This window comes from Apis laboriosa, unplaced genomic scaffold, assembly GCF_014066325.1.
Source record: "Apis laboriosa isolate Shangri-la unplaced genomic scaffold, ASM1406632v1 scaffold11_cov152, whole genome shotgun sequence".
NCBI classification, from domain to species: Eukaryota; Metazoa; Arthropoda; class Insecta; order Hymenoptera; family Apidae; genus Apis; species Apis laboriosa.
This window is the reverse complement of record NW_025221020.1, coordinates 4,048,101-4,061,573: the sequence shown is the minus strand read 5'-3', so window position 1 is coordinate 4,061,573 and position 13,473 is coordinate 4,048,101. Positions and strand designations below refer to the sequence as shown.

The following is a 13,473-nucleotide window of genomic DNA, read 5'->3' as shown; positions in this document are numbered from 1 at the left end:
GATTAGTGGGTTTGCGCCAAGAGATTCGTGATTACACACCGTGATATCGGTGATTCGGCCGGATACGACCGATCGAAGGGAGTGTGCGACACGCGCCGTGCACCGCCGTGTTGGGAGGGGAGGAAAGGTGATGATGACGTTCTTACTCCGCCGTTCGATAAAAAGAAAGAAAGAAAGAAAGAAAGAAAGAAAGAAAAAGAAAAGCAAGCATCATCGCGGATTAAAAGGAAACGACTTAATATAAGCCTCGAGGGGATGAAAACTCGGGGGGTGAAAAAGTCAACACGTTTTAATAGGTATCGCCGAGTCCGTCGATCGATTTGGCTGCCTGGTGGCTCGCCAACGCCAGGTAACGCGATATCGCGATACAGCCGCGAAAATATTAGCATTTCATAACGGTTAATTGTCCATCAAGAAAGGAGCCGCGAAGAAACGGGCCACTTAACCGAGGTGCTAAGTAAACACGCGATGTTACAGTTTCGTTTAATGACGCTCCCAGTTCCATCGTGCCCCCATTCGCCGCTAACAAGCGTAAATTCTCGCCGTTTCGTTTTTTCATCGCGGAATGAAAAGATCATCGAAACGATCGCTTTCAACGGCCGCTTTCGTTTACCTTCAGTTCGGAATATGATTCGTCTGCTGACATTTTTCCTTCTCTCTCTCTCTCTTCAATCGCGCCCCCATTTGTTCCGTCTCTTTTTAATGGAACACTCGCGATTCCGCTGACGGTGTAATTATAGCGGGCGAAAAGAAAAAAGAAGAAAAAAGAAAATCGAAAAAAGCGAAAATAGAAAAAAAAAAGCGCGAAGAGGGAAGAAACGAGAGACGGATCAGAATGAAGAATGGGCGACGATCGAATGACAGTACGGTTTCTCTCCGGCGCGGCGAGATTCGAGACGATAATGCCATATAATTCTCGATATAGGCGCGGATGTAACGGAAAATCGCGATCCAATTAACCGAAATAATAATGACGGTAATAGCCAGGCTGATTGACATGCCGCCGCTGCAAATCTGGATTATTCGTTTTCGTATGTATAAAATGGTGCGAGCACACACGGTAACCCGCCCAATAATAATCCACATACGTATATCGCCGTTTCCGAGAACGGAGAAAATGCGAGGTATGCGGCTCGTCCATTTTCAACGTTTATTTAAATTTTTCGTTCCCCCCTCTCCTCATCCCTCTCCGATTATTGGACCGCACCATTGAAATCTGGCTGGAATAGTCTCCGATTTCGAATCCAAAATCTCCGGATATTGCGTGCCGCCTTGCGCGCGCGTTCCTCGTTTCCGTTCCCCGTCGGATAAAAGGGCTTCACTTTCGCAACTCCGCGCCAGTATTCCGCCTCGGATTCCTTCTATCGACGCGAATCGAAAACTCTTTCGTGAAAAGATATGGAAACGTGACCCGAGGAGACGATGGAACCGTGTCCGATCCGATCGTCTTTCCGTTTCTCTTTTAAAGCGCACTCTCTCTCCTTCTCTCTCTCTCTCTTTTTCTCTCTCGCTCGCTCGCTCGCTCTCTTTCTCTCCTGTTCCTTTTTCAAACGAACTCGTAATCGGAACGGTTCCTCGTCGAAAATCGAAGGAGGATGAAGAGGATCCGATCCGTGATTGGTTTCTCGGAATCGGAAGAGTGCTCGAACCAATCGAGCGATCGCGGATAGATCTGTGAATCGTTCCGATTCGTGTTAATTTTCACGAATTTTGTCGTTGATAAATCGAACGATAATTGGCGCTCCAAACAGATGTCATCAAGATGAAAGGGAGAGTACTGGTGGCTAGTTGAACGTGTAGAAAATTCTTGTTTGTATATACCATCTCGTAATGGGGTAAATAAAAGCGATACCTAAGGACGGAAAGCGGTGGAAAAGAGGGATGACAGCAAGACGAGTGAGCTATTAAGATACGCGGGTTAACCTAAACGCGTAACATCGGAACGTTTCCCCGGATCCGGAGAAACGATCTATGCCTTCCAGCCTGACTACGCGCAATTAATCATAGCTGCCTGTAGTGGAGTGCTCGTTACCTGTTCCGTATAATTAAAATTAATTATGGCCGTTTGTAATATCACCGACTGCGTCCGCACTAACTAATTGTTCGTGATGCATTGTTTCGCAGCATCCAGTTAGTCGTTAAAGCTCTTCTAGTGCCTTCTCCTGCGGTAAAGGGTATGCATCCCTCGCTCTCTCCACTTCCCACCGATCCCACCTCCCTCCCCATCGCTTTGTGCGCCCTTTGTCCGAACACGTGGTCGGAAATTTCCCGAATTGTATCTCGAAAACCAGGATTTCTCACCTCGATGTGTTGCCTATTATATGCCTTTACGAGCCTTACGAATGCTCTTTCTTCTCTGCTGCGATTCTCTGCGATTCACCGTCATTTTCGCATTTTCGTGTTCAACAACGTTCGAGTAATTTTATTATCAACGGTGAAAATATACTCGTTGGAATCACTCGAAAATATTCGTTTCGTTCCCTCTCGTTCGATCTCGCATGTTGAAAGATTCGATCGAGATTTTCGCACGCGAGACAATTCCGTTGACCGTTTCCTGTTTATTTACCCAAGTTTTCTCGAGTCGAAACGTAAAGCTCGATCATCGAGCTTCGTCTCTCGAGGAATTGTCAGCGTCCTCGTAAGCGAGCGTAATTACCGATGCGGCGGAGAGACGCGCGAGAGTCTAGTTGGCTCCAGCAGAGTTGCCGAAAGTTGGCTGAATGAGCTTCAGAGAAGCGCTAATTATTGTCCTCCATAATAGAACGGAATTCCTTCGAGTTGTACTCGCGAACCGAGACCGCCAGTTATTTTTGCGTTCCGCCAGGGAGAAACGAGGTAGAAAGAGGGGAACGGGAGTGCAGAGAGGGGGAAAGGGTGGCGCGCGGCGGCGGTGAATCTCTCCAAGGAAGAGATGCACCGAGTTTCCCGCAAAACGAAATCGATACCGTCGTTTCCCGCTCGTAATCGAGGAACGACGCCGGAATAAATGCGGTATCCAATAACGGGAATGAAAATTCTACTTGTTCTTCTTCTTCCTCGCCACGATATTTAACGTCTAATGTCCCCCGCCACTGCGATACCGCGCCTTTATCGCCGCAGCGAAACGTTTCACGTCCAATTTTCCGCGTGATATCGCCGCTCCTCCCGGCGGTACGTTAATACGCGGCTTGGGGGGCTTGGGGGGTTGCGAGTGAAAGAAGAGCAGAACGATTTTGTTTACCGCCTCTTTGGCCCCGTGAAACGTACGGTTATGAATATATTTGCGGAAGAAAGCGTGGGCGACGGTTAATTCGCTTTCCGCGAACTCTTGGCGGGCCGTTTGAAAGGGGAGTCCTGTGTGAACAGATATATTCGTTTGACGGATTAACAAGTTCTCGCAAGTGGTTAGATAAATAATGGAACTCGGCCTTCCCCATTGGAAATGTACGTTGGAACGTGATTGAATGATCTCTATCGTGGCTCTATCTCGTTTGAACCAAGATAACGAATCGCGCTCTATCTCTCGTGAATCTCTTTGACCACGCGCACCAACTCTTTGTATCGCTGTTACGAAAGAGAAAGCGCGAAATCTATTTAATCTTTTCGCGACTCTTTTCGCGTCAAATGCCGTCCTAATATTATAACGTTCGTTCGCCCCGAATTTTTCGTTCGAAATCCCGTTCGTTAAAAATACGCCCCTTGATTAACGCGTCGAACGAATCGATATGATAGCGAAACGCGATCCATTTGGAAACGAGACGCCGACGTCGAGAGACGATCGACGGTTGACAAAAGCCGAGAAACGAGAGGGAAAGTTTTAGGACAAGTAGCAAGGGCGCTATTTGTTTCGTTGAAACGATCGAACCGTACTACGGCCCATTTTTCCATTCGTCATCCCGGCCATACTTCTCCGTGGCTCTATCCCAAACCCCCATCCTCCGATCCGACGTCCGTCGTACGGATCGTTCGGTCGTACGTCGCCTCGTTTCGGTTTCATCCGTCCGTTTCGAAGCGCAATTGGTTGACCGGCTCGTGAAACTTGCATGAATGGAATGAAAGAAGAAACTCGAGCGGGAATCGAGAGGGAATCGAGGGGGCGTTGGTGGGAAAGGCAGAATGATAGATGTTTGGATGGATGGACGGACGGAAGAGGGTAAGGAAGAAGGAACGGCGGTGCAAATAAATCGGACGAATTCACTCGGTTGTTGGTGGTTGTTGGTGATAATCGACGTACTCGGCGGTGGAGGGGAGTGGGAGCGCAGGTGTATCCCTCTCGATTCGAGGATCGCGAACGAACGAACCTGGAGTCGAGGAACGAGATGGGGTGGAGGATGGTGGAGAGGAGATCCAGGGGGCTAGGTGGGACGAGTGGAGGAGGCGGAAGAGGGAGGGAGAAAAAGAGAGAAAAAAAAGGAGTTTGTTGTTGACGGGGCCGGGAACGGGCCGTTCTAATTCGCGCCGATTCGCGCGGTGCGCGAGCGCCGCGTTGTTTCTGACAGCTTACACGTATATGTGGAGATTTCAAAATAAAAGCGTCAGTCGGAGAAATTTCGTACGTACGAGCCGACACGATACTATCGAGCAGACGCTCGTAAACCGTTAGTTTCAATCAACCGGGAGGGGGAGGGGGGAGTAAATGGTTTTCTATCCGAGCACACCCCTCCGCCCCATTCTCCGCCCCCTCGCCGCTTCTCTCTCTCTCTCTCTCTCTCTCTCTCTCTCTCTCTCTCTCTCTCTCTCTCTCGCTACTATCCAACGTTCGCGATACGCGATATAAAGTGAAAATCTCCTGGCTGCCGGTTCAATTTCGACGCGGACCACCTCCGAAATTTTCGAAAGCCGAGCGTACGTTTGACACCTGGCCTGGCTAAAAATTCATCCCCCTCTCGAACGTATTCTCCCCGGACGGCTCGGTTGCTAACCAATCGAACGGAGAAGTTGGAATTTCGATCGGCGAACATTGGTGGATTTCGACGAGACCAACTCGTTTCGCGTCGTTCGTTTATATTACATTCGGACGGATCACGAGAGATTTCTACGATGTTTATTAACTTAACTCTCTCTTTTTTTCTAGTCAAAAATATCGACGAATTCATTTTGTCGCGTTAACTCTTTTCCAGAAAGAGAAATAGACGTGAAATGCAATGTTATTTATGAGGACACGAACGAAAAAGATTCATCCCCCTCTCGAAATAAATGCAACGACAATAACGTCGTTCTGCGTCATAATTGAGCCTGTATTCACGGCCTAGAATGTTCGAGCGAGAAACAAACCCGATTTACTCGAAACGAACGGACGTAACAGAATACATCGAAATAGGGCATAGGGAATAATACGAAGGGAATAATGTCGATGGCGTGTTCCAGGTGACTTCTCGTTGCATATTTACCCGGTCGAATTGGAGGACGACGGCACTTACCAGTGTCAAGCCTCGCCGACGAACGACGGGCAGCCGGCGTTGCGCTCGAGATTCGCCAAGCTGAGCGTGCTGGTTCCGCCTCAGAAACCAAAGATCCTTCAGGGTGACTTTCTTATCACGACCGAGGACCGGGAATTGGTGATCGAGTGCGTCAGCGTGGCTGGCAAACCGCCTGCGGAGGTAAGTCTCTCTCTCTCTCTCACTCTCCCTTTTTCTAGTTCGTCTTTTATCTACGAATATCGATCGCGACGGGTGGTAAGAAGTGGAAGATTGTACGAGGATTTACGAACATCGTCGGGAGTGATCTGTTTCGCCGGGAAAGATAAAAGGGAAACTGGTACGAGTTCAAACGTTTCTATCTCGGCGAGCATCGTAAATCGTAACGATCCAGCATTTCGACCAGTGTTTTCCAATCTCCTTTCGAGTCTCCCCAATCCCTTTTGCGATATTTCGATAACTTGGCACTCCTTTTCCCTACAAATGAATATCAATGAATACCAGCAACGTCGCTTTCATTGATTCAAACCACGGCTTTGCAGAAACGACCACAATGCAAGAATTATTGATCGAAAATTGAAAACACAATTTTTCAACAACGTCGTCGTCTCGACTCGCGCAAATCTCGCTTTCGAGAATAACTGTTGATCTGGAAAAATTAAGAACCAATTTAAAAGGGAAAAACTTGGGAAGGAAAATAACGCGCTTACCCAGGAGTAATGCGCAATAACGCATTACGTCAGACGTATAATTACGTATAATTACGGGGCAAAGGCTTTGTTCCTTTACTCGAGCGTATCATAAAGGGTTCCTCCCTCCTCCCTCCTCCCTTCGAGCACGAAAAGTCTTCTCGAAGCCAGCCCAGGATGAAGGCGTTGGCGTTCGTTGCGCAACCAGAGACCGCGATATCTCGTGATGGATGTGTTAGCATTCGTCTCGCGGCGATGACGGTGCCGCCGAAATGCTTTTAAACCGGCTTGCAACCAGAGAAGTGACTCGACTATATGGCGGCTTGACCGACTTCGAATCCGCTTCGAGGCTCGAACCTGCCTCGGTTGCGCTGGATCGCGTTGTGGAAAAAAAAAGAGAAGAGAAGAGAAAAAAGGAAGAAGAGAGGGGAAAAAAGGGGGCGAAGAGGGAGAACGCGAAAGAGATGTTCGAGGGAGAGGCCACGTGCATCGCGAGGAGGGAGGGAAAAATGGCGCGAGGTAAAAAAGCGCGGGGGAGGAGGAGAGAAAAAAAAAAAAAAAAGGCGGCCACAAGCTTCGATCCGCTCGTCTTTGTCTATTTACTCTAACGGCGGTGTTTTTGAGCGCGTACGTGTGAGCGGTGAAGCGGCGCCGCGCTAGAAACACCCTTTCGATTCCACGTAGACGCGATGACGCTCGAATAATGGTATCATTAATCCCTCGGCGAGCTAGCGGTGCACGTACGCGATACGCTTACGCGACGGAGGCTGGTGTGCCTCGATCGAATTATCGAGCACGCAGCTCGAGAACCGAGTGCTTGCGCCGATACGAGACTCGTTTGGTGATTAAAAATTGGACGTCCGTTGAAAATCTTTTCCCAATTTTTTCGTATCTTCGAATCCTTCCCCTCCCCTTCCTCGCGCGATAGTTGTGATAGCAGCGCGACGAATAAATTCTCAAAGGTGAGAAATGATATCGATTCACGTTACCGTAACAACCCTACGATTCGAATGCCACCCCGTTGTCTTCCATCCCCGTATAACGAGAGGAAAATATGGATTCGCTGATAATAAATATAAAAAAAAAAAAAATGTATAAAAAGAAAACGAATACAAAGACGTATTCGTAACGAAAGCTCGTCAAGCCTTTTTGCTTACGGTAGCTTATCGAAGCCTGGTCGTAATAAAAAAATGAGAGGGATAGGAATATCGATGATGCGGCGATAATGCGCCGACCGATTTCGCGGTGGGCCGGCCCCGCCGCTAATTCACTCGCTCCCGATTGTACTCACGCGTTAATACAGAAATCCGGTTTCGATCGTGGCCCGAAACTCCGCCACCTTTCCGCCTAGATAAATAACGAGCGCCAGGGATTGTCGTCGACGCGGCGGGCGGGGCGGGAGATCGAGCCGCGAGGCGGTGAAAATCGGTGAAAAATTAATTAAATTTGTTTCACGGCCCGTTCCCGGCCCGGGTGCGGTTTTTAATTAAAATTACGCGAATCCCTTGATTAATGTCGTTACACGTTATAGGCGTACATTTCCCGCGCCGAATCCAACCATTTATCCATTTCCCGTCTTTCGGAAAAATGTCCCTTTCGGATCGAAAGCGTCGAAAAGTTGGACGCTGCGCGTCCTCTGCTCCTCGATCGAAAACTCGATCGGTCGGTGGAGGGGAGATTCGATTATAGCGTTATCGTTTTCCCTCACCATTCGATGGGCGTATCACCGATTTCGTACGCGTTATCTATCGACCAACGAGCGCAACATAAAGGAAACTTGCGCGGATACGTGACCCTTTCGACGTGTTCGAAATTTCATCCTCGTTCGCGAACGAAAGGTGAAATTTCGAAAGTTTCGCGATCGGCGTAGAGAGCGATTACACTTGCGGTTCGAGGATCCGTTACGTTACGAGTTAACGGTCGGGACGGTTTCTGGAACAAAAGGGAGAAGCGCGAGTGTGATTTTCTTGTTGTAACGCATAAAGATGCGAGAAGATTGAACACACGAGTTGGTAACTGTTGTGCTTGATTCGTAGAGTCGGAAATTCGCGATCGATCCAATATTCGGTCGATTACTTTCTTCTCCCAGTGGTATGTATGTATCCGACACGATTACGCGATTGGAAGTTATTTAGCGTGGCCTGGGAAACAAGGAAAACACGTGGCAAAATGGAGGGCGGATCGTGGAATCGAATGATCCATTGCCAGTCGAACGCCCAACTTCCTGGAAATCCGTGACCAGCGATTTTATTCATCCTCCTTTCTCCCTCCCTCTCTCTCTCTCCCCCCACTCCCGCGAAATCCCGGGTTTCGCGCCGCGAGGTGAAAAAAAATCATTGGCATACGGTACATGGAAAGATAGTTATTCTCTGGTTTATGTTTTACAGAAAAATAAAAAAAAAGAAAAAATAGGAAAAAAGAAAAAGTTGAAAAAGAAAAATACCTCTAGTCCTGAGCTCTCGATTCCATCCGATCTCTCGTATATAACGACAACAGGAGGAAAGTAAAAGAGACAAAAAAAAGAAAAAAGTAAAAAACAAAGGAAGAAATGGGGAGAAGAGCAAAGCTACGAACGGAATTTAATCGACGGTGGAGCGATGCGTTCCGATCCTGTTGTAATTCGTCGATGACGCGCGATCCTAGGCACAGTATGGCGTAGGAAGTAATCGTGAAAAATGTCCGCAAAAATTCCAACCATTGTCCGACCGCTGAAAAGCTTCGCGATGATACACAAACGCGGCTGGATTGATCCCTTAGATAATCCGACTCTGCTGCTGCTGCTGCTGTACTTTTATCTTTTTTTTTTCTTTTTTCTTTTTTTTTTTGCCTCTCGAAAAAAAAATATACTCTCCGCTGACGCGAGTACGTCACGGGATGAATTGTTTCAAACTGTGAGGCATCGCGGACAACCGCGTTGAAAACCGCGGCACCAAGATGGCGGCTCGTTCGTTGGTAACGGCGACGGAAACCTTGGTGAACCGAGGACGATAATTGTCGCGGTTGTCGGTCCAATGGCGTGCGATGGAATCGCGCGGTCTAATCAAAAATTGAAGAAAAAACCGGAAGAGGGAGGGGGAGGGAGGGAAATATGAGGAGAGAAACGAGAAATAGTATTCGTTCTCCAACGGTTCGCGATTACGAATAACGCATGCACGATTAACAACGGTTTGCCGATCGATTGTACCGAGCAGCCAGATACAGTTGATATCCTCGAATGATTTGCGTGCTGCCCCTCTCCGACAAACTCGTAAATTATTTTAAACTCGTCGGCGATAACGTGGTAACGTTAATGTAATGACGAAGGAATTCGCGAGTAGGCAAAAAAAACGAAGGGAAAGGGAGAATGGTAGGGGGGCTGGCTCTTCTAGAGGAACTGACGATTAAAAATAACCGCTCCCTAATGAGTCTGAAACGATAATTATTCACTCGAATCGTTTTTTTCTTTTTTTTAAATCTCGTTAAACCACGATATTATACACGGTGTAACGGTCTGATGTGAATAAAATTTAATCTTTACATAAGAAATGATGGTTGAACGACCCTTTGAACTTAAATATCCGGGATATACGCATAGAATATGTCTCGTCAATGAACCGTCACCCGATCGAAGATACTTTACCGCGATACAAAGTTTCGTTTTCAATTTGAAGTTTTTCGAGCTTCCTCTCTGCAACACCGCTGTTCCGGATCAAGTAACTCGTTTACGAGGGATTCCAGCGAATCTGATCACGATTTACGTTTCAACGTAACGAGCATCCTCGTGTTTTTCAGACTGGACGCGGATTTTCTTCGATAAACGTTTCATTACGCGAACGTGCCTTCACAGGGACGTGCTATACGAATCTTTTTTTCCCCCCCGACAATTTTTTCCTATTTTTCATTTCATCGTTCGTTTGTCAATTCTGTGTCCGTGTCTGAGAGACGATATATATATATATATATAAATCCATTCTCGCGATAAATGCGGTCCTAATCTGTTCTGAAAGTGCAACCTTTGCACGCTTGTCAATTACATTTCGTAGTAGAACACGCGATCACATTCATTGGTTTCAACTTTCGCAACTCTCGAAATATATATATAATAATAAATAAATTTTCAACAAACGAATGAACCCCGGACTTTCCGGCTCGAAAGTATAGAAAATTGGCTTAATTTCGAAAATTAATATTAATTAATTAAGCAGCTTGTATTTTAGTCGTATTACATCGACCACGACTCGCAATTTTCAATTATCGTATTTGTGGCATCAGTGACTTTTTTTTTTTTTCCATCTCCGCGCTCGAACGGCGAATCAACAATCCCTCTTCGTCCCACCCCTTTCTTCCGTGAGTTCTCCTCCGTTCACTCCCTCGTAACTTCTTAGTGAATTTCTTTCATATTGTTGCGGGAACTTGGGAGGAGGCATTGCCAAGTTTCTCTCTCGAAACAAAATTTTAATATCGCTGTCGCGCTCTTAATTCTATTACGGGGATTGGAGAGGAGGAGGAGGGGGCGAGATCAAAGGAAACCGTTTTCCACCGGTACTTTGGCCTCCTCTCCCGTTCCATGCAAATAGAACGAATTTAAGGAAAGAAAAACAGCGGGGAAGCTTCTGCATTCGCAAGAGAGAGGACGGAGGCGGGAGGGGAGGAGAAGGGAGAAGAGGGGTTTCATTAGAAGGAATCTCGAGGAAGAGAGGTTCGATAAAAATTAGCCACCCCTGCTCGGGGTTAAACGAACGCGATTTGTTCGATCCCTGGACACGAGCCAATTGCGACCGTCCAAATGAACGAGATATTCCGCCACTGTTCGAACTGTAGTATTATGCGTGCCACCACTTCCACGACAGAAATATTAATTTAAAAGGATTTTCTAGAAACGAACGGGATAATCTGGAAGGATATTATGGAATATTTATAGGCACACAGGCGTTGTAAATAATTACTCGATTTCGAGAGTAATTATTCGGTGTTCGAAGCTTCTCTTCGATTCAAAAAAAAAGTGCCACAAGCATCGTCGTACTCTATGAAATAATTTACCACCATTGTCCGCTATTTTTCTCGGGAAAGCGATCCTTTTCTAATAAATAATCAATTCACCTCTTAAAAGAAATATTTTCGTTCGTCTCTCAAACACAGATTTTAAACGGATAAAATTATTTCTAATCAACCGCGATCTTTTTGGATCATAGACGAAGATAGAAATAAAACCAAAAAAAAAAAAAAAAAAAAAAAACGAAACGAAGAACGGACTGACGTTGGCGATTTCGCGAGAAACGTCGCGATTTTTTTTTTTTTTTTTCTTTTTTATTACGCTCCTTCTGCTAATGCATTTTTTACTATAACCTGGAGCATCGTAGCGGTTGGAGCACGAGTTGTTGACGTTCGACAAACTGTCGGCCAAGTTCATAACACGCGTCGCGCGGCGTTGATTCGTATTCGTGGGGCGATATATAGCATATACGTGTGTGTATATCGTCGGGAAAGAAGTTCTTGCCGCACCGCATTTACCGCGAGAAGGGAAGAATCTGTGAATTTATGACAGGGAGGGAACGGTTTCCATTCCAACGGCTGGCCGTCGCGTCGCCTGGCAATGTCAAACGCACGCCCACGCGTCCCTCCTCCCGCAGCTGGGAACAGTTATCCAAGCCGCATCGCACGAGTCCCGACGAGGCGAGCATAACGCCTCGTGCAATTATAACGGTGTAACGCGCTCGATCACGCCAACGTTGGATAATTAATTTCATTAGGAGGGCGAAACAGCCGGTTTTTTTGCCGGCCAGCTGGCTTCTTCTTCGTCGCTCGATCCCTATCTAATGAAACCCTAATGGAATTCATTCGTTCGTACGCCTCGACTAGTAATGAGCGGAGTCTCGGCTGTCGCGGTGAGAAAAAGGGGACATTGATCCCCGTTCGGTTGGGGATTCGCGAGAACGATTCGCGAAAGGCGCGACAGAGAGAGGAGGGAGGAGGGTGAAGGCGCGCGCATTTCCATAAAATTCGCAACGTTCCGACAGAGGTGGGAGAGGGGGGTCGAGCTGTCGGATTCCTAAAAACAAGCTCGCTAACCGAAAAGTTCTAATTCGCCAACTGTTGAAGTAGAAAGCTGCTCGTTAGGAAGCGACGCGAAGCCAATTTATTCGATCGAATTACTCGGCGGGGCGCAATTAAACGCAAAGCCGGCCGAGGGCAGGTCGGGCGGTGGGGATGGAGAGGAATCGTCGTTGGTGTTCCCCGAGCTATTCGATCTTCCCTCTCGTAATTCGAACGGGCGGCGAATATTTTCGCTATTTCCTCCTCCCCGAACCAGACGATTCATCGATTCCGTTTATTAATAGAGGCAACTTTCGGATTATTCATTAACGCCGATGCACAGAGGCGCGAATTATTTCGCGCCGTAAATTACAGCGGGGCTCTGGGTCAACTTTGCCCGACTATTCAACCACCGGCTAATAATTTCCCGCGAGTATTTTGCGAGTAAACAACGTCACGAATGGACGAGGCTCGAAAGAGAGGCAAGAATAGAGTACCACTACCGCTTCCCGATTAGCTTCTCCTTCCGTTGTTCACCTTCTTTGATCACCGAGCGAGTCGGCTGGAACGAAACGAAGGGAAGGAAAAAATCTTGTAGAATTTGAGGCTGAATCGGGGAAGAATCGCGCCATCTTTATCCGCTTTGATTTCCTAATTAATTTGATCGATAAAGATTTAGATCGTTGCGAACTCTCTCTCTCTCTCTCTCTCTCTCTCTCTCTCTCTCGATAAATAGTCTAAACGGAGGATAAATTTCGTGAAATTGGTGAGAAATGGTTCATAAGTTTGAAAGCTACGGTACGAAAGATACTTTCGAATTGCACGAAGCAACAGCTTTAATTACGAAACACGTCACGTGTAGCTTTTCCTTTTGAAATACAAGTATATTCGAGAGCAAAGTGAAACGTAGGCCGATATCGTCGAGCTCAGTTTTCTCTTGATAATCGTTGGTTATGCTATCAAGAGTGTAAAATATCGTTGAACGAATCTGGGCGGAAATATCGGTCAGAGGGGTGAGCGGGGATTAATCGCTTGCGTGGAATGATAAAAATATAAGAACGTTAGGGGAAGCTGAGGTTGGAAATAAACGGAGCCAAGGTTACGAAGGCACGGTTTTGCGAAAAGGCCGATTGATCGGTTGATCGCGCCACGATATTTGGGTCGTGAAAAATCGTCGATCGTTGAAAGGATGGAATGAATGGAAGGGTATGCGACTGTTTTGAACTGCGATGAATTTATCCGTGAGGGTGAGATTATCGATCGATTAGAATCGCAGTTATATATCTGGTGATCACGTACGAGATCTCGGATAAAACACGGCCAGCAATAAGAATCGCGCTTTCGCACCGTTAGACGCAGTGACAATTGGTGGAGTT

The 13,473-nt window shown here is 47.0% G+C and overlaps 1 protein-coding gene across 3 annotated transcripts in view; it reads left to right on the top strand.

The window, feature by feature from the left end:
- Positions 1-13,473, top strand: part of LOC122720132 (irregular chiasm C-roughest protein-like) — a 162,314-nt gene that overhangs the window by 128,866 nt on the left and 19,975 nt on the right. For all 3 annotated transcript variants that reach the window (XM_043946626.1, XM_043946629.1, XM_043946625.1), the window contains one exon: positions 5,347-5,579. In XM_043946626.1, the coding sequence (XP_043802561.1) occupies positions 5,347-5,579 (233 nt within the window). The remainder of the gene's footprint in view (positions 1-5,346; positions 5,580-13,473) is intronic.